General features: G+C 41.0%; 1 protein-coding gene across 1 annotated transcript in view; it reads left to right on the forward strand.

Moving 5' to 3' along the window:
- LOC126479049 (MMS19 nucleotide excision repair protein homolog) overlaps positions 1-22,523 on the forward strand; it is a 226,683-nt gene that overhangs the window by 197,230 nt on the left and 6,930 nt on the right. The window contains exons 16-18 of the mRNA XM_050103751.1: positions 12,252-12,411; positions 21,628-21,795; positions 21,875-21,955. Coding sequence (XP_049959708.1) covers positions 12,252-12,411; positions 21,628-21,795; positions 21,875-21,955 — 409 coding nt within the window. The remainder of the gene's footprint in view (positions 1-12,251; positions 12,412-21,627; positions 21,796-21,874; positions 21,956-22,523) is intronic.

A 22,523-nucleotide genomic window follows, 5' to 3' on the forward strand; every position in this document is an offset into this window, starting at 1 on the left:
CTAAAGAAGTCATCTGGATTGGTGTGTCATAGCTGCCAGTAACAAATTACTACACTGACTCTGTGAATCCAGTTTTCTTTCTAATTCGTGAGACCTAGAAAGCAGCAGATAATGAAGTTCAGGCTGATACCTTGCTTCTTGACATTCATAAATCCTGTGTATCAGTTCCTTATATGTGAATATAGCATATCTGAGCAGATATGGATTGAGTATTTTCTAGACAACAGAACTCAGTATCCATGGTCTAGTCACATTAATGTGACCACCTGTCAAAAGTCTGAATAATCACTTTTCGCAGTGTGGATGTGCAGGTAGGGAGTCAGTGAGGTTCTGGAAGGTAGAGCAGGGATGTGGACTATGCTGACTCCAGTGCCTTGACCAGCTGTGCTGGGTCTTTCAGTGAAGATCTGTGGTTTAAACAGCCCAGCCAGGATGGTCCCACAGATTCTCTGTCGGTTTAAATCCAGGGAGTCTGGTGATCAGGGGAGTACGATAAACTCATCCTGGTGCTCTTTGAACAGGTACGTACACTGTGAGCTGTGTGACAGGTTGCGTTTTCCTGCTAATAAATGACATTGTGCTGAGGAAAAACAAACTGCATGTAGAGGGACACGGTCCCCAGGGATACATGCATACTTCATCCACTGTGCCTTCCATAATGACGAGATTGCCCAGGGAATACCACAAAAAAACATTCACAAGACCGTAATGATCCCTCTCTGGCCCTGACCCATACAACGATTGTTGCAGGATATATGCCAATGGCCGTCTGTCGGAACATAAAGCACGATTCATCTGAGAAGACCACTCAGTGGATGTCCAGTTGCTGTAATGGCGAGCAAATTCCACCCTTTGTCACTTTTGAACAATAGTCAGCACGGATGCAGGAACCATGTATCTGTTATGGATTCCCATATTCTGCAATGGTAGCATAATAGTCATTGAGAAGACGGTGTTGGTAGCCCCTTGTTTCATCCAGGTGGTCAGTTACACATCTATTTTTCTGTGTAGATCTCCACTGCTGTTGTTCAGCCCTGTCATCAATGACCCATGATGCACCACAATTGCCTCGGCACTGGTTTTGTGTAGTGCCACTTTGTCATATGTGGAATACTTTAACCAAGGTGACAAGCAAACAGTTTACAGACATAGCCATTTCGGAAATGCTTCCACTCTTGGTTCGAAAGTCAGTGATCGTGCCATTTTGGATGTAATATAAATTGCTCCATTTCCATATTACGACGATGAACTGCACATTTTCCAGTGCTTTTTTGCAAGGATAGGAGGAAGTGCCATGAACAGTGTGCTGTAAATCCTTATCAGTGGGGTGTGAGCATTGGGGGTGAGAGGCCCTTTAAGAGTCACTTTTTTCGCTTTTTCTTGAATAACTCAGAAACTGTCGCTTCTAGTGAAAGTGATTTCCAGTACAAACTTAAACTACATTAAATTTCCTACAAAAAATGCTCTATTCATTTTTTTTCCCTCAGACTTATAGTTTCCACATTGCAGAGGATGCAAAATCGCAATTATCAAAAATAGGTTTAATGATATAAAATTAATGTTTGTTGTTAAATTAAATGGGTTGAGACCAAATAATAAATTTATGTACCACATATAAGTGCAGTAGAGTTGTATTAAGGGATAAACTGTGATCTGCGGGTATACAAGGAGGAAGAGTGAAAATGGAGGGAAGAAGAATGAAGTAAGGCAAGTGGCCATCCAGTTCCCTTTTTCATAGATCCGCAAATTGAAGAGTGAACAAGCAATTCTGCACTTCCTCTAATGCATTTCATCACAATGCGCAACTACAGTGTGTTTCAGAAAGTTATACTGACCTTTCTGCAGTGTGCATTATGAATCACTGATGATGCAGTGCACAGAGATGTTTGGGAGGCTGAAGCGTACAGAATACGTTAACATTACATGGAATGCAGATATGAGTTACCTGACAACACTAGGATAAGAAACACATATAGACAGAATCTGTTTTTAATCTTTGTACACTGTTATAAGCTGCCAGAGGAAAAAATTGATTCTTAATGCTGTGTAATTGGTGTAGTGTTCTTCTGGGTAAGGTAATTTCTTCCACTGTGAGTGCTGCTCTCTTTTCAGTTTACATGCAACCGATACCTCCCCAGCATCTCCTGTGTAATTCTCTTACGTGAGTCGACAAAATAACTTCATTCAGCTAGTGAACAGAGTGCCATTTCTTCTAGAAAACATGGAATTCTCAGGGAATTATATTTTACCTGGAAAAATCAGGGAAATCTCAGGGGAGTCTGTGTTTTTAACCATACATTGAATTTAATTTTAATGTATTTTATAAATGACAAATTTCTAAATACTTAGCATTTCAAAGTATGTTAATTAAATCAACTTTTTCATCATAAGTTATTGCTTTTTAAAAACTGCAGTTAAATTGCTATTTATGGGTAGTACATCTCAGCTGAAAGGAAGGTAGCCCCCCACCCCCCCACCCCACCATGCTCACCGTTAATTTACCAGGATCTTCTTGAAACCATCTTCCTCCTCACATCTGGAATTCTCAGGGATCTTTTTCCCTGGGGAAATTATTTTCAGTTAATAAATGAGTAATTATTTGCAGTTGTTAAGTGAGCTATTGTATAAAAAAGCTTAGTAGCTGGAGCTGTGAGCTATCTAGTACACTGCTGTGCTGCAAATAAATACAGGCATGGATTCAGGGAATTCTTGTAAATTTTGTGCAGCCATGGCTGGAAAGTGGTAATTAAGGGACCAATTGGCACATCAGCTGTCAGGCATGAGTGATGTTGATAATTAGCAAACAATTTTGCGAGGCAGGTTAACGACACCACTGAAAGTCTAGAAGACATGGCCCAGCAGGCACCATGTACAAGTGTGAAGTAATCAGGACAGCACAGGCCATTGTCGTGCTGTGAAGAACTAGTACATTGCATTTGCAGCAGAGCCTAATTACTTGTGTGTAGGGCTGAAGTGGGCTGAGCAAAGCTGACATTGTAGTTATTAAAGAGCATTCCACTTGTCCTCTCCAGAGAAACTACATCAGAAGCATAGGGGAAAGACGGTGCACAACCAAGCCGAAGGCTCAAATCAGGCAGTGATGTCGCCATTCCATCCTCATCTAGAACCGGAGAGAATGACGATTGTTTAAGTCGCTGGTCAATCACGATGACTTTCTGGTGATGAATATCGTCAGCCAACCGGAATGCAGAAGCTACCTTCAACTTCTGCTGCATGGATGCGTCTTAGCTGTGGTGCGGCAGACCGTACCATGGAGCTGCATTGGCGTGAAGAGCGAGAGGGCTCCTGGCCTCAACTGTCTGGGTAACTTCGTCCACCAGACTGCCAATTGCCATTTGCAGGGGCAGGGCCGAGGCATGAACACGCGGCCTCGTGGCTGGAGAGGTGTCTGCAAATGCTGACTGAGCTGCCCTGGGCATACAGCCGGAGCTGCTAAGGCTCACGACAATGATGGTGGATGGCTGTTTCCACAGCGAGGGTGGACAGTGGCCATTTAGCCATGACAGGAGTAGAAGCACTACTTCTGCAAGACTGGGTGACTGGATGTCGATGCTGCAGATTCCAGCTTTGGCTTTGGCACTGACCCACAGACGCACGCTGCACGGCACCTTCACCAAGGTCAGCAAAAGGCTGGCTGTGTACCTTCAGTACAATAAAGTTAATGATAAACTTGACACAGTTTCTATGCACGCTTCTCTCCCAAACCACACCTCTTGGTCGTTCTGACATATTACAACCCCTGAGCTCAGGAGGATGTAACAATTTGGTGTCAGGAAGTAGTTTATCCCTTTCCAACACAATACGTTGTGTTGGAAAGTGGTTATCCACATCTAACACTAAGTTTTGGTGAGAGTTGGTTTTAGTGAGTGGTGAATGAGGCACTTGATGTAGGTTGGGTGGTACCAGCTCAGCACAATGCGATGTGGTGAGTAAATTTTATTTATATTATTTTTGATGTTTGGTGTCGTTGTCAGAGTTATTTTTGTGAGCTATGGTACAAGGTGTTTAGAGTTACTTTTGTGAAGCCACAGGAACCTGTGGACTTAAAAACATTGTTTAGAGGTAATGGTGGACATGATAAGTTAGTGCAAGTGAGTTGTTCATTTTGCTGTTTTTCTGGGCACAAGTTGCCATGTAGCAGCTGTTTGTCCTGTATGTAGGCATACTGGTCATGTGTCTAGTAGTTGTATTGGAGGTATGTGGGCTTTATAGTGTTAAATGGGAGTTTTTTTTTTAATCAGTTGAATTGAAGTGGATGTAGAGTACTAAAAGTCGTGGAAACACGAGCTACTGCCTCAGATGCAGTTGCTGCTTTAACTCGTTAAGTGCAAGTGTTAATAGAGCATGAAAGAGAGAAATTTTGAAATTAATCATGAGTTAGAGGCTCGTTAAAGAGAGTCACGTTCAGTCATAATGAGAGTCACGAGTGTGACCAGTAAATCTGGATTGAGAGTGCCTTCTGTTTCATATGACGTAGTGGTCACACTGATTAATCCCTTGTGAGGCAAGGTAATGGAGGACATGACAGTTTTCATTAAGGATGTTAGGAATGCTGTGGAAGCACATGGGTAGTCAGATGAAGTTACTGTATGTTGCTAATATACATTTGTGGTATACCCACTGAAATATCACAGCAGGTATGGATGGAGGACCAGAGGACTTACATTCGTTCTTAGGATCACAACACTACGTGGATATGGACACAACACAGAGAGTGGACCACTGCGTGTTCGCTTCTGAAGTCAGTTATCATAGATGTAATCAGGAGGGGCATGTAAGGAAGCAATGTAAGCAGCTAGAGAGCTTTGCATGTGGCATAGGGGGCCAATGGGCATTTGAGTGTAGAGGTAGGAGTGCTGGAATGCACTGGCAAGGGAAGCAGCCATTAAACACAACCATCGGAAGACTGTAACACGACACAAGTTGTGCTCAGACGGATGTAGCTTAGTGGGTGGCAGGAAACAGAGATTTTTGGTGAACACAGGTGCGAGTGTGTCTGTTATCAGTATGTATCTCATGGGAAAGAGGAGAGTGGGGCCACCATAGTAGAGGTTACGTGGGGCTGGCAGTAATAGGGGGGAATCATTGGGTACGTCAGTACTGCAGTTTTCTGTTGGGAAAACTAAGTTCAGCAAACACATGGAGGCACTGCCGTGTATAGGTGAAGGTTATTCAGTGACTCAGGCTAGACTTTCTTGACAAACATCATGCTAAGATTGATCTTTTGCAACGCTCCGTGAAACTCAGTGGGACTTTGTTTCGACTGGGGGAAACCGTAGCAACTGAGACAATGGTGCAAGGTTCACCTATCATAGGGTTGAGACCAACTAAACTGTGGACTGATGACCATAGATGTTAAGTCCCATAGTGCTCAGAGCCATTTGAACCAACTAAACTGTGTATGTGTTCAGTAAAGATCGATCAGAAGGATAAAATACCTGCAGGGATGGGAAAGATGGTGTAGGTTTCAGTGGATACCAGTTCGTGAAGGGAACATCATATGTGGTTGAACCACTCTTAAGCAATAAAAAGTTGGATAGTTCGTGTTGTTTTATCTGCAAGAGTTTTGCCCATTTAAGTGACATTAATGGGGAACAGATGATTCCAGTTAATGTGGATAACTTGGCAGATGGGAGGTGACTCTGTCAAAGGGTGCAATAACATCCACTGTGGAAGTCATGGAAGATGAGGTCTTCAATAGGTTGAGCCTAGGGGAAAGCCAGAAGCAAACCATCGATACAGCATTGTTACCAGGGAAAGTAGGTCATTTGAAGGGCAGTGATCGAATGGCTTTGGAGAACTTTTTGTTGCGGTTTAGTGATTTTTTTTGTGCGAACAAGGTGTTACCAGCAAACCCACAGATGCATCGTCACATACTGACTGGGGACAGTGCAGCACAGCAATGTATAGGAAGCCATACCATTTAGCAAAGCAGCTGCAACCATTGGTAGAAGAATTTATTGAGCAGCAGTCACGGGATGGGATCATAGAACTGAGGGAAAGTCCCTGGAGCACAAATATTGTCATTGTGCCAAAGGAGTCGGCAGATGGGACATGAAAATACAGATTTTGCTGTGACTAAACACCCACACTATTTTGGATGCTTATCCAATTCCAAACATCACATAAACTTTGTATAATCTGGGTCAGTATTGGTTCTTTACAGCTATGGATCTCAGGAGCAGATACCAACAATTGGAGGTGGTACCTGAAGATGGGCCGAAATTAGCATTTAAAGCTGGTTCTTCAAACTTTATTAATAGACTTTCTCGGGACAGTTCACATCTGTCTTCTGTAGTCCGCCGTTTCAGTTCCTTCAGTATCTCTGTGACCCTCACCAATGGATGAAACGAACCTGTGACCATTCATGCTACCCTTCTCTGTATATGTTCAATACCCCCTGTTAGACCTGTCTGGAACAGGTCACACACACTTGAGCAATACTCTAGGATCGGTTGCACGAGTGATATGTAAGTCTTTTATAGACTGATTGCACTTTACCAGTATTCTACAAATAAACCGAAGTCTACTATATGCTTTATCCACAATTGAACTTATGTGATCATTCCATTTCATATCTTTACAGAGTTTTGCACCCAGGTATTTGTTTGGGTTGGTGATTCCAACAGTGAGTCATTGATATTGTAGTCATAGGATACTATTTTTTTTCATTTTGTGGAGTGCAAAACTTTACATTTCTGAACATTTAGAATAAGTTGCCAATCTCTGTACTACTTTGATATCTTATCAAGATCTGACTGAATATTTATGCAGCTACTTTCATATAGTATTTCATTATAGATAACTGCATCACATGCAAAAAGCCTGATTTTACTATTAATACTGTCTGCAAGGTCATTAATATACAACATTAACAGCAAGGGTCCGAACACTCTTTGCTGAGGCACACTCGAAGTTACTTCTACATCTGCCAATGACTCCCCATCTAAGATAACATGCTGTGTCCTCCCTACCAAAAAGTTCTCAGTCCAGTCACAAATTCACTTTTCACTTGATGCACCATATGATCATACTTCTGACAATAAGTGTAGGTGTGGTACTGAGTTAAATGCTTTTTGGAAATCAAGAAACACTACATCTACCTGGTTGCCTTGATACAAAGTATGTCATGTGAGCAAAGTGTGAGTTGGTTTCGCAGGATCTATGCTTATGAAAACTATGCTGGTTACCATTCAGATCATTCTGTTCATGATATCTCATTATGTTTTAGCTCCGATTGTGTTCTAAAATTCTACAACAAATCAATGTCAAGGGTATTGGAAGGTAGTTTTGTGGATCACTTCTACTACCCTTCTTGTTGAGGGGTGTGACCTGTGCCTTTTTCCAAGAACTGGGCACAGTTTTTTGTTTGAGGGGTCAAAAACCTATGCCCAGTTCTTGAAAAAGGCACAGATCCCACCCATCTACAAGAAGGGTAGTAGAATCATCAGGACTTTATCATTACAAACACATGCTATGTGGACTAAAGAATGTACCGGCAACTTTTGAGCAGTTGTTGGATGGGGTACTGAGAGGATTAAAGCCAAAAACTTGTTTGGTCTATCTCGATGACATAATTTTCTATTCAGAAGCTTTACCATTGTGTGTAAGATGGTTGGAGGATGTCTCTAGCAGATTACAATTGGCACGTCTGACATGAAGTGTGGACAAGTGCCATTTTGTGCAAATTCAGGTAAACTATCTAGGGCATGTGATTTCCGAGTGTGGTGTACAGACTGATCCTTGTCTCACAGATACAGTTCAAAATTGGCCAGGAATGCCAGGAGGCATTTGAAAAATTGAAAGAAATATTAGTTTCAGTTACAGTATTTGTTTTTCCAGATTTCGAGAAAGAGTTTATCCTTTCAAGTGATGCTTCAAATGAAGCAACCAGTTGTGTTTTGGGAGAGACGGTAGATAGTCAGGAACACCAGTAGCTTACACTTCAAGGCAGTTAAACAAGGCGGAGCACAACTATGGAGAAAAAGATGTTGGCAGTCATATATGGTATTACGTATTTTCAGTGTTATCCGTACAGTAAGAAGTTACGGTCATGACAGACCTGCCTCTTTGAAATGGTTGTTTGGTTTGAAAGATCCATCTAATAGATTACCTTGGTGGGCACTTAAGCTTAGTAAATTCAAGTAGGAAATCTGTAAGCCAGAGAGATCACAAACAAATGCAGATTCGTTAAGCTGCGGGGTATCGATGTTAAGTATGCTAGGGAAGAGCGTTGAAGAGTGGCAGCGGGCACAGGCAAGGAATAAGGATTTCCAGGCATTTAAATCGTAGCCATATTTCATTACGCATGAGGGTTTGTTGTGCAGAATAACGAGGTGTAGACCACATTTGGTGGTTCCAGAGGGTTTTCGGAAGGCAGTTTCGCAGCAAGTTCACAACCATATGTTGTCAGGTCGTAGTGGGCGACATGCAGCAGACAGATACACAGCATAGCAGTTTTGGTGGAGGAACAGGAAGTGTGACATGGAACAGTATGTTAAGAACTGTGTTCCATGTGTGCGTGGCCGACATTATGCACCAGAAAATCCATTTTTCATGTTAGGGTTAGATGAACTTGGCCATTTAATAAAACACCTGCAGGAAATAGGTACATTCTCATGATCATCCATCATTTTTCTCAATTTTTGGCTACAGTACTGATGCTGCATCATTAGGCTAGTGTTATAGTGCAGGCATTAGTAAACAACTAGATATTAAAGTTTGGGGGACCTGAGATCATAATTACGGCCCAGTGTACAAATTTTGTCTCAGATTTAATGAAACTACTATGCCACTTGTTGTGTATACGGAAGTTATGGACAAATCTGTTTCATCCACAGACCAGTGGGAAAATGGAACAAGTGCACAAGAGAATTGCAAAGATGTTCAGCTATTACATAGGTTCCAGGCACGACGATTGGGACACCTATTTACCTTATGTACAGTGTGCTCGTAATTCGAAGATTCATACAGCAACAGGCTTGTTGCTATTCGAGGTGGTGTACAGCAGGAAAATGCCATCTCCCTTTGATGTTTTGGTTCCTAAATTAGGACTGGATGGTGAGACAGTGAGGAAGTTTCTCAGAACAATTAGGAAATGTGCAAAAGGCAAACATGAAGGTCCTAGAATGCCAGGAACAACCGAACAGACACATGGGCAAATTGCCACAATACCGTGTGGAGCAACGGGTAATGGTCCCTAGTCTCTATATATCAAAGGGTAAAAAAAAAGAAATTTTTAACGGAATGCCAGGAACCATACCAGATCATGGAAATGACTTCACCAGTCAATTATAAAGATACAGGTCGCCACAAAATATCTGTTATATGAGTCATTCACATAAAACCATTTAAAGGAATGGTAGAGGTGATACCAGAGTAACTGGTGACCAACTTGGAGATGAAAGTTATTAAGGATAATATGATGGAACCTGGAATTGGTGAGCAACGTAAGGTGCATTGGGTGCCGTTTAGGTTAATGTTGCAAGGTTGCGTAAGTAAGTTGTTTAATTGTAATTTTCTTTTCTTTTTCCTTTTTCTCTCTTTTTTTAGTGTGTGTCAGGGAATATATATTTTTGTTGCCATAGGGATATTTTTTTTTTTTTTTTCCGGAGTTGTTACTTTTTCATGTCATTATTACTTGTTCTTTATGGATTGTGTGTACGAGGTAAGTTTGTGATTTGTCCGGGTGGCAAGTATGGACTGATATGCAGACATGTAAAGTGAATTCGTTTCTGAGGAAAATAAATGGATTGACTTGTGGGAAGAGGCTTCTACCGGCCCAAACATACTTCCAGAGCACAGGTACACATTGGTTAAACTCTGTAGTCACTCCGAAAACTGTATGGTTTAATTCCTAAGAAGAAGGCATTCCATTAGGGTTGAAAAACCTGAAGCTTCAGGGAAGCAATGAGTTTTAAGTTCTTAATTGGTGTATATGGATAATCTGGAGTATGTGGTAGTAGTAAAGTGTGAGTGTAAGTCCTGTACAATAAATTCAGGAGATTGCCCTCAGTATGTAAATTATTAGAGTTAAGGTAGTTGAGTGGTAGCACGATGTTACAGATTCGGGATGAATCTTCTCAGAAAGGAGGAGGTATGCTGTGCCACTAATAAGTTCCGGCATGGATTTGGGAAATTCTTGTAAATTTTGCACGCCTATGGCTGGAAGGTAGTAGCTAAGGGGCTGATTGGCACATCGAATGGCAGGCATAGGCAATATTGATATTTAGCAAATGAATCTGTGAGGCAGGTTTACGACACCACTCGCAGGCAAGAAGGCACAGCCTGATGGGCACTATATACAGGTGTCAAGTAATCAGGGCAGCACAGCCCACTGATGTGCTGTGAAGACCCCATACATTGCAGTTACAATAGCACGTGGTTACCTGTGTATGGGGGCTGAATCGGGATGAGGAAAGCTGACATTGTAATTATTTAAGAGCCTCCACCTGTCAGAGGATAGGGGAAAGGCACATAAATGAGCCCAGAGGCTCAAATCAGGCAGCCATGTAGCCATTCTGTCTGTGTCTAGAACCAGAGAGAATGACAATTGTTTAAGTTACAGTCCAACCACGATGACCTTGGAGTTGCACCAGCGTGAGGAGCGAGAGAGCTGCTGGCCTCCGCTCTCTGGGCGACATTGTCTGGTGAACTACAAGCTGCCATCAGCAGAGACGGGACTGTGACATGAACTCGTGGCCTCCCAGGTGCAGAACTGCCTGTGGCCACTGACTGAGCTGCCCTGGGTGGATGACTGGAGCTACTAAGGCTCACTACAACAATGGCAGATAGCTGTTTCCCTTCAGCACTCTACACTAGGTCCATTAGTTGGACTTGAGGGAGCAGTCACCTATGTTGCGGGCTATCAGTGTTGCGAACACGCGTGGCCGCCACTTAGCTGTGGCGTGAGTAAGAATCGTGCACCTTGAAGGATGAATGACTGAATGCCAACAGTGCAGATCCTGGCATTGATCCATGTACCCATATATGCATGCTGCATGGCATCTTCACTGAGATCAGCAAAAAGCTGACTGCGTACCTCCAATGCAATAAAGTTAATTACTCAGTTGTTGGTGTTTCTCTGCAAGCTTCAGCGTGAGCCACCCCCCTTTCCAAAACAATACCTCTTGGTCTTTCTGACATATTACAACCCCAGAGCTCAAAGAGGGGTAGGGGGGTTGTAACAACGCTGTAGAGTCTGCTCCAAGTGTAACATGCTGTTAATATGTATTCGACCGTGCCAATTTCATTGTGTCTGCTATCAGTAGCTGGAATACTTTCCACAGCTTGAGGTGTATCAAATACATTATACTGGCCTCAGCGCTCTCAACATCTGAAGAGGCCCAGGTGCTTAAACTGACTCTGTCTGCAATAGAAGTAGGTCCCTTATGTGTTCATGGGTTCAGATAATGCAACATACTTCAAACAATGCATTACAGCAGATTACAATTTTAGGCTTGAATATGATTGGTCCCTTTCCATCAGACATATTCACATCCACCTTGCCAAATATACACAAACTGTGGGTGTCTTGTAAGTGGCTCCACTCAGTGAAGCACCTCTACAATTGCCTGCAGTTCCTTAATGGAAGAGATTTGAGCAGTCTATCAGTAACATAATTAGTGGCGAGAGAAGTACAGTATTCTTCTGATCATTCTTTAACACACCGTCAATTGACTACACAGCGTTGAACTGCTTTACAATACGCTGTCAATGATAGACAGTTGCAAGATGCTACATACGCCAATCCATTCCCTTTCCCACCGACACTACTTAGGTCACTGACAACATTACACTTAAGAATAAAAAAATTATGAGCTGTTGTTTATAGGAACATATTTTACATAAATGTTCACTTAACAACTGCAAATAAGTACTCTTTTAATAAATTGAAAACGATATAAATTCATCACAAATGCTCTCCCTCAATAGCGGTACAGGCTGCGGACAGAATGAAATGTAGCACCAGGGTTCAACGCCAGGGCCTCCCACCTGGAGACACCCAATCAGCCTCCCTCAGTAGAGGACGGAGTGGCCCAGTAGTCCTAAATGATCCTGTCCCTCCCTCACTCCCTCCCGTGAAAAAAATTAAGCAGTTGGGCTTAAATTACACTATAGACATAAACTAATTCCATCAAAGCTGTTATTTAAAAATGATCTTAACATTTGTCACATGACCTGTGTACATTATTTCCTTAATTGTGACAAATGTGTTTCTTTATTTACAGGTTGTTGTTTAGGCAGCACGTGTTTGTAGTAGCACAGGTGAAACTTTTTGAAAGCCATCACAATGCAGTCACTGTAACTTCCAAATGTAACCATTTATTGTCACTAATGCACATCTTACAAGAAGTACCACGTCAAGCATTACTGGCTGACTTACCAAAGGTAATTTTTAAATCAGAAAACCTCTCTCTCTCTCTCTCTCTCTCTCTCTCTCTCTCTCTCTCTACCTCTACCTCTCTCTACACTTCTACCTCTATCTATCTCTATCTCTATCTCTGATGACTGAGTTTTTAAAGCACAGTAAACTGTGGCTTTCCCACTATGCACTCTGGAAGAACCAATATTTTTCCCATGCTGTGAATAATCAGGGTACTCCAGAAGTATTCTTAAGATTTCCAAGCCAGATTGTGTAATAGAGAGACATATGGAGTTTTGAAGACACTGGAATGATGTCTGGTGTGTGTGTGTGTGTGTGTGTGTGTGTGTGTGTGTGTGTGTGTGTGTGTGTGTGTGAAACCTGTTGGTACCATTACCTAACCAAGCAAAATGTTAAGTATATTGAAAATTGTGGTTTCATCTCACAATCATAGATGGAAGCAGATCACTCCGAACAAGGCTCATATTTGGCTGGAGGGCTGAACACTAGCATTATTTGGTATATTCGAAGTAGTCTGCCAATTTTGGATGAAACATTGCCAGTAAACAGTATGAAAGTGGTCTTCTTATTTTCTTCTACTTCAGGGTTTTCATCTTCCATGGCACTCTTGGGGTTCCTGCTTTGTAGGACTGTCCGAATCTGTTGGCTGGTGTACCCATTTTCACAGAAGACAGACTCCAGGTGTTGCGGCTCTGCCTTCAGACTTTGTTCATCTGAAATAGTGTACGTCCTGTGTATAAATACGTTCAGCAAGCTATTCTTATGCGAGGGATGGTGGGCAGCCAGAGACGTGTAGGATATAAATCTGTATGAGTTTGCATGCGGTAAACACTGTGGGCCAGTGAGCCATCAGGCCTGCGCCCAACTAGAACATCAAGGGACAGAAGTTTGCCACCTTTTTTCTGTTTCCACTGTAAATTTGATGTTTCTAAGAACTCCCGTACTTTTTCGGGACCGTGTGGCCAAATGACAAACATATCATTGACATAATGGAAAAAAACAGACACACTTTAGTTTGCAGTTTGCAGTGCTCTCTCTTCGAAGTGCTCCATAAACATATTTGCTACAACTGGCGAGAGAGGGTTGCCCATTGCTACACCATCAGTCTGCTCTTAGAACTGTCCATTGAAAACAAAGTAAGTTGGTATTAGGACAAGTCTGAAAAGCTGTGTCAGCTCTGAGCAAAACACCTCGATGATTAATTCTATGGAGTCTTCTAAGAGAACTCAGGTGAACAGTGAGACAACATCAAACCTCGCCATGAATCAGACTTCTGCAGCCTCAGCTTCTGCAGCTGACCTATGAAATCTCCCAAGATCCGTATGTGGTGTGTAAACTTACTGACATAAGGGCTCAGTATGCCAGCCAGGTGCGTTTTGCCAGAGGGTATGTTGGTGCCCCAATGTACACTCTGGCGAAGCACCTGACAGGGTCACATCAATTGTTGCATGCTAAATTATTTAATATCTCGAGTTTTTCCTTGTATTATTATCTGAAATAAAACAATGGAAAGTCCAGAATGGAATAATAATTTCTTTGTAAAATGTATAGTAAGACACCTCATTTGTTATCCTTAAGGAGTAAGAGAGAAATCACTTTGGAAGAAATTTTGCCCTGTAAAATCAGAAAGAAGTATGCCATAATCCCCTACATGAATGGTGTGTCAGACAAAATAGCATATGCCTTCTGCATGACTAAGGTTTATAGTACTTTACATAATCACAGTAAGATGAATTCATGTCTTTTGCATAATATACATAATGTGTCTGAGTACTATCCCTACGAGTTGTACCAATGTGTACAAAATTTTATAGCTTTAGAGATGATACTGAATATGTTTATTTGTATTAATGTGTAACTGGCATCTGTGTGGTAAGGTTGTTTAACACATTCAAAACAACCAGGTATTTCACAAATAATGGCTGACCTTTAGAAGTGTCTTATCAGTGTCTCGTACATCAAATGCTTCATCTCCCCTCATGAAAAGAAAACCATAGGAGAGAGGTAAGGAGAATGTGGTAGTTACAGTATTGCAACATCCCTCCAAGTACGGTAATTAGGGAAAACATTATTTAAATATTCTCTGACATCAAGAGCTAAGTGTGGTGGAGCCCTGTCGCGCTGGAACCGTAGTGGTTGCCTGACTGCTAGTGGAACATTCTGTATTATTTCTTGTAGTGCTTCATGGAGAAATATATGGTAATTTCCTCCACTGAGCATGTTAGGCAGATGATACAGCCCAATTAGAAAGTTTGAACAATACCAGCCCACATGTTTATGGTAAATCTCCATTGATGTTGGAACACACGAGTTGCCATAGGATTTTCCAACTCCTAGGCATGGCTATTGTGGCTGTTAAATATTCCTACCCTTGTGAAGGCAGCCTCATTAGTAAGCAAAACATCTATTTGGATGTCAGAAATGTTTACAGCTTGGTATAGGTACCACTTGCAGAATTCCAAGAACTGGGGAAAGTCATCACCTGATAGGTCTCATACCTACTGATATGTGAATGGATACGTACATACACATCTCTTGAAAGGCTTTACAAACATTGACATTGGAGAAATTCAGTTCCATAGCTATGGACTGTGTGCTGAGGTTGTCCTCAGTTTGCTGCACTACAGTTTCCTGAAACTGAACAGTTTGCGGAATTTGAGCTCTATCTGTTTCCATTCAGTTTCTTCTTAGGGATATTGTTTCATGAAGATGATCATCAACTCACTGAAATGTGAAATGACTGTGTAACCTTCTCCTTGGAAATGATTCATCATACAGATACCTTGCTGCTCAGCTGTTGCATCATCGCTCTCCATAAATGAGATGCATATCAGCCAACTTGGTTAGAGCATAATCAGTCATCAGGGTAATGCGAACATCAAGAGGAACTTTCATGTAAACATTACATAACAATAATAATGTAATTGTTTATCCATGAGTGTGGACACTACTAGCAGTGATGATAATTTACCCTTCCTAGCAGTGATATGTAATTTTGTTGCAAATCAGATTTTAATGTCAACATGTAGCAATTAAAACAATTGTGAACATTGGCCTAAGGGAACCCCATCAAACCCTTCAAGGACCCATAGCAGGTAAATGGTGCATCTGTGATACCTGTGTCAAATGATGAAATAGTTCCTGTTTATTTCCTCTAACAACTCTACAAATTTATATACGTATATATAAAAAACAGAGATGCTGTGACTTACCAGACGGGAAAGTGCTGGTAGATAGACCCAATAAAAAACACACAAACACACACACAAATTTCTGCCTCGACTGACATCTCTGCCCAACCTCTTTGCATTTACATATGTCTGCCTGTGTCTGTATGTGTGCAGATGGATATGTGTGCATGTGCCAGTGTATACCTGTCCTTTTTTTCCCCCTAAGCTAAGTCTTTCCGCTTCCAGGATTGGAATGACTCCTTACCCTCTCTCTTAAAACCCACATTCTTTCGTCTTTCCCTCTCCTTCCCTCTTTCCTGATGAAGCAACATAGGGTTGCGAAAGTCTGAAATTTGTGTGTGTGTTTGTGTGTTTTTTATTGTGTCTATCTACCAGCACTTTCCCGTTTGGTAAGTCACAGCATCTATGTTTTTTATATACATTTTCCCTCTTATTATATTCATATCATTAATTTATATACACAGTTTTTTTAGACTCTGAATGGGATCAGATCTACATCTACATGGCTACTCTGCAATTTTGGGTTCGTAGAACTACTTTCAGACTAAAGTGCGCGTCATTTATGTTGGCGGCCGAGTTTAGGTTCGTTCCGCGCATCTGACGTCAAAAAATACAGTCAGCCAATGAACAGAGAACGACGTTGCCAGATCTCGACTGCAGAGCAGAGCACGGACGAGTGTCTTCAGTTTTAGAAACGTTCAGTCATAAATAAAGTAATAGAACAAAAGCAATGTCTTGATAGCAGACTTTGTTTTTTGAAAGTTTGGAAAAACCATTCTTTATACCAATTGCTTCATTTTTCTATTAATTAATTAAACCAAACAAGCAATAAGACTCTTAATTCAGGCAATAGCAAGGAAAGGTGTTTGTATCAATTTCACGAACCGCTTTTTCATAATAAAGAACAACGGTAATTGTTTATTTTCTATTGTACTTCGACGAAGTGCGAGTAATTCATAGGCATACCAACAATGTTTGTCAGAATTTTGCGTGACATGTTAGAGCCCTTATGGAGAAACATTGTAGGATGAGCTGCACTAGCGTAACGGTTAAGGCGTTGGGTTTGTAAGCGAAAGGTAAAGCGTTCAAACCTTGTGCGATGCTAAAAATTTTCTTCATTTAAAAACATTATCAAAGTGTCTTACTTCACGAATTTTATTCGTTTGAATGCATTTTTTTGAAATTTCTAGTGCTTTGTCTCTTCATTAACCCTTTCGCTGCTGCAGTCACGTGCTCCCCGCATTCCGCGCTGTGCGCGATTTTGTCATCACTGCACTGCTCGCCTGTGCAGACACATGGTGTTCCCACTGCTTTGACACACTTATCATTCGATTTCACAAAAACTATTTGGCCCAAAAATTAGATTTTTACACATCTTCTTGACTGATACCTTCCCCCCATAAATGACTTAATTTTGTTTCGATGTTCAACCCAGTTATTGTGCAGCATTAAATGTAGTAAGCCATTGCACGAAATTTTGAAGAGTTTGCAGAGGTAAAAGTCCATAGCGTATACTTTCCGTATGGTCGATTTTAGTTGCCACAATGTTGGGAATGAAATGTGGACAAGGTACCTAAATTTCATATAAAATTTACTGTATAACAATATCTCATTTAATTTAAGTACCACATAGGTGTCGTATGTAATATTGAGAAATATTCCGTCTTTCGCGACTGTAATAAAAGTTTTATTTACACCGGGCGCGTTTGGCTTTATTTTAAAGCACTTCAATCAGTCAAAGGAAGTGGGGGGAAGGTATCAGTCAAGAAGATGTGTAAAAATCTAATTTTTGGGCCAAATAGTTTATGTGGAATCGAATGATGAGTGTGTCAAAACAGTCGGAAACACCATGTGTCAGCACAGGCAAGCAGTGCAGTGACAAAATCGCGCACAGCGCGGAATGCGGGGAGCACGTTAATGTGGCCGTGGTGGCTTTACTTCATAAACTGCGCGCTCCCCCTAAACGTAAGCTTGCGAACTATACTACACTATGGCGCTGCTTCTCTTGGCGCGTGCGCCGTGTGCAACTGGCAACGCAGCAATCTCTCGCGTCTGGGTGGGCATGCGCGAGCCGCCAAGATAAAAGAATTCAACTATATTTCTCAACCGTTCCACTCCCAAATGGCACATGGGAAAAATTTACACACAAATGCAGTTGTTGTGAATCATGTTGTGTTGGCCAATGAGAACAGAGTGTGAATGTTTTTATGCTGGCCACATAGGACAGAGATGTAACATAAGGTATAGGGAACATGTTAATTTGAATGAAAATAACTTGTCTTCTTTCAATTTGCACCTCTGCAACAAGGATTATGTTGTTAGTAGTATAAAGGATGTCAGTACCATCCTTCATAATTTGGGAAGTGTAGGTTCATGAATGTATTAAAGGAATTTGAAATTTGAAATTGGAAAGTGTAGGTGCATGAATGTATTAAAGGAATTTGAAATATACAGACACTCTCAGAGACAGCCACACAATATATTGAAAGACCAAACTTAAAGTAACATTAGAAGGTTTATTGACAACTTTAAAGAAATTGTCAGTAAGGTTTACTACTGATATTGTGCTGAGGACTATTGTATTCCTTCCTATTAAACTCCTTGGAAGGAAGAGGGTGGGAGTGGTGGGGGGGGGGGGGGGGGGGGATAATCATAGAGTTCCCCTCTCTACGTTATATTTCAGTTGACTTTATTAGATGATTTTAACTTATTTATACATATAACGAGACATCTACTATGGTACATATTTTTCTTCTGGGAATGTGATGATTGTACAATTTTTTTGTTTTATGTATAATAAAAATACATTATTATGTATTTTATATTTGTGACTGTTATGCTCATCCTGAGGACAATGTTGTACAGTTCATTCTTTCCATCACTTTGGAGTTCTTGTTTTTTATAGAAGTCACAGAACAAAGCAGTAACACCTGTTCAGGTGTAATACGTATGAATCCACATTTGTCTAAGTAAACCACCAATTGTTTTAATTCTAATGTGCTATTTTTCATAAAAAGTCTAGTGTAGTTTGCTCTTTTTGCAAATGTGTTGTGTCATCCAGACATAATATGTTCATTCTGGCACCTTTTAAAATCTTATCCCACAGATGGAACAGTTTTTTTTTTTTTTTTTTTTTTTTCCTTTTTTTTTCCCCCTGGGACCTGGAAGTCTTAAGTTATGTGTGACAAAAGCTGTGAAGTTTTTGCAAAGATGATATTTCCTTGTAATGTTAATAATATTGCAGAAATTTCTATCCTGTAACACACACAATGGAAACTCCTGCTTGAAATATCAAAAACATAAGGAAAAGTATAGACTGCCACCCACCATAAAGATGGAACATTGAGTTTCAGGCAGACGCAATGAAAAAACTATTATGATTTAGCTTTCAGCCAAAGCCTTCTTCAGAAAAGAAAACACTTACACATGCATTCACACGAGCAAGTATACCTTGCACACAAGACCACCATCTCTGCAGCTCAGATCAGACTGCAGCTGTTATGTTGAATGAAATCAGCAATCTGCAGGGAAAGGGAAGAGAGAGCAGGGTCAGGTGGGTGAAAAAGAAGAGTGATGTCTGGTGGAGTGTGCAGGAACTAGATGGAGGCTTCAACACTACTAATCACAGCGTCAGGAGGCTGTGGGACAGGGAGGGGGATGGGGGAATAGAAAAGGAGAGGATCAGGGAAGGGGAAAGACTGGTGAGTGCATTGCCAGAGGATGGCCCTCAGTGAGGTTGAGGGGATGTGAATAGGAGGAGGTGATAGAACAGAAGAGGTGGAAACTGTTGAGTGCAGTATGTGGGAACTATAGGTTGAGACAGCGATAATTTCAGAAGTGGAGAATGTATTGTAAGGATAACTCCCACCTGCACATTCCAGAAAAGGTTGTGAAAGGGAAGATCCAGCCTTTGAAATCAAGCCTATTGTGTTCAGTTGCATGATGTACCACAGGTTTGTCTACTTTACTGTTAGTCACAGTTTGGTGGTGGCCATTCGTCCTGGTGGACATCTCATTGGTAGTCATACCAATATAAAAAGCTGTGTAATTATTGCAGCTCAGCTGGTGTAGGACATGGTTGGTTTCATAGGTGGCTCAGCCTCAGACGGGGTAGGATAATCGGAATAGGAAGTGCTGGGTGGGTGCTTTGGGCAGGTCTTGCACCTGGATCTTCCACAAGGACATGATGCCTGTGGCAAGGGATTGGGATTGGGAGTGGCATAGGATGTTTTAAGGTTAGGTGGGAGATGGAACACCACTTTAGGAGGGGTGGGAAGGATCTTAATTATGACGATCCTCATCTCAGGACATGATGATAGGTAATCAAAGCCCTGACAAAGGCTTATCTTATTCCATCATAAACAGGGCGACTTGTGTAACCAGCCATGTCAAACACCAGCTGTGCTGCAATCATTGCACAGCTTTTTGTATTGGTATGACCAGCTGTCCGCCAGGATGAACAACCACTGCCAAACTGTGGCTAAGAGCAAAGTAGACCATCCTATGGCACAACAAGCAGCTGAACACGGTATGCTTGATTTCAATGGCTGCTTCGTAACCTGGGCCTTCTGGATCCTCCCCTCCACCACCAGATTTTCTGAACTGCACAGATAGGAGTGATCCTTACAACATGTTCTCCATGTCCAAAATTGTCCTGGCCTCAGCCTACAGTAACCTGTTGTCTCCACATCCTTCACCCAACAGTTTCCACCCTCTTTCAATGCACCCACCAATCTTTTCCCTTCCGTGCTCCTTCGCCCCCCACAACTTCCTGACACTGGGACTGACAATCCTCATGCCTCCATCCAGTCCCTGTAGGCTCCACTAGAGAGACCTCTGACCTCTTCGCCCCCCCCCCCCCCCCCAACTGGTACTTCGCTATCCCTCCATCCCCAAGCCCTCCCCTTGGTCACCAGATTGCTGCTTTTGTTCATCAAGTTTGAATGAGGCATGCTTGCTTGTGTGTAAATGACAACAGCCTTTTCATTGTGCTTGACTGTCAACTTAACAGTGAGTAGCGCAGTCTCTCCTTTCCTTATGTTGACGATGTAAAGTAACACATTTATCTGTACTATCAATGAAATATTTACTGTCTTCATTTTATTTATTTTGCTTTGGGCAGGTACCTCAGTCATGCTCCACTCGGCATTGTGTCCCTCTTTGTGTAATTTGCACACCGCTGACTATCTTAACTGTTGCTTGTCAACATTTGCTTACACCTTTCATTGCCTTCTCCATTGGCACTGTCACCCCTTTCTCATTCTCATTGTCAATAAAATTAAAGACATTAACAGTAAGTCATCATGGCTTCACACAAAGGTATTTTCTGCAATCATTTTTTATGATCTCTTTCCTTGCTCACATTGAGGTAATAACACAAGTTATTTTGAATTTATACATTACTGTATGTTGTCATGTGTCCAGTTTACTTCCTGCTATGGCTGGGTTACCACTTCATCTTGTTGGATAATAATATGTTATAATGTAATATATTTTTCAGTAATGACTGCAAATTTGCTTTCCTAACTTTGTGTAGGCTGATTGTTTTGATACATTCTCTTGTGGGTAACACAATTTTCTTTCATTATTGCCAATGACATAGGTATTGTAGTACCTCTAGGTAGTTCATGACAGAATATCCCTTTTCCTGTTGTGCAAGTGTGAATGTTACTTAGAGTAAAATGTAGTAGAGTAGTGAAAATGACAGAATCATTCTTTACAGTTGTGATAAGCTTTATCTCTGTTTGTGCCTACTAGATACTTCAGATTGTGTGACTATTAGTGAATTCTAAGAAAACACTCTAAATTCATTCTCATATTTCTTCTTCAAGGATCTGCACAAATATATATATATATATATATATATATATATATATATATATATATATATATATATATATATATATATATATATATATATATCAAAAATGCAGATATTAAATATAATATTTTAAATCCATCTTATGAATTTAGGTTACGATAAGACATTTCTTAACTTATCGAATGAAAAATTTACTTTCAACTTTACAGGTAATTCCATTACTTGTGGAATCTCTCAGTCAGCAGAATTTGACACTGTTGCTCTCCGCCTTGGGAACCCTTTGTACTTTGCTTGAAGAAAGAGAGAAGGATATTATTGACTATTTGAACACATTTGTTACTAAATTCTTACTGTTAAGTCAGTTTGAACAATCGATGGTAAGTACAGTTTTAAGTTAACTAGTTTGTTAAATTATTCTGTTTATGGCATCTAAAATGGTTGCTTTCTGTTGAGCAGAGAGTTCGTATTATGGCGTTGCAGTGTCTTTATCACCTCTGCTTCTACCCAACGGAATCCCTATTGCCATACAGAAATCAGGTTAGTATTTTCATCAGACGTGTTTAAGCAATGGTAACATTTTACTTGGCAATGAGGACTTATAAACTACATGAAATTAATTTTTGATTGCTGCCTTCACCTGAGCTTTATTCATTCTGTACTATTTACTCTGACATTTGTTCAAAAATTCTCAGTCAGATCTGCTTCTAGCTTCCTTTCCCTGAATCTCAAATTTCCACTGGTAATGACTATTTGGAAGTTATTGACATTACAACACATTTACTCATATTTAATGAGGCTGTAAAGTTACTGTCTCATTGCTACAGTGGAACCCAAATGTTATGTTACTGCTGTAACAGAAGGCTAAGGTAACACACAAGGGGATAACCTGCCTATGACACATGTTATTTCCTGTGGGAATATCAGAAACTAATTTTGATTGGTTGCCTGACAATATTTCACAGTATGGGAGTGTGGATGTTCTCTTAGGAATAACACAATTACTGGGAATGCCCGAATTGCCTGATGGTTCCATACCACAACCACTAGACATGTTGCTAGTCAGTATGAATGTAATTTGAGTATTGGCAGAATGAGTGGTGGGGGG

This window comes from Schistocerca serialis, chromosome 1 (assembly GCF_023864345.2).
Source record: "Schistocerca serialis cubense isolate TAMUIC-IGC-003099 chromosome 1, iqSchSeri2.2, whole genome shotgun sequence".
NCBI classification, from domain to species: Eukaryota; Metazoa; Arthropoda; class Insecta; order Orthoptera; family Acrididae; genus Schistocerca; species Schistocerca serialis.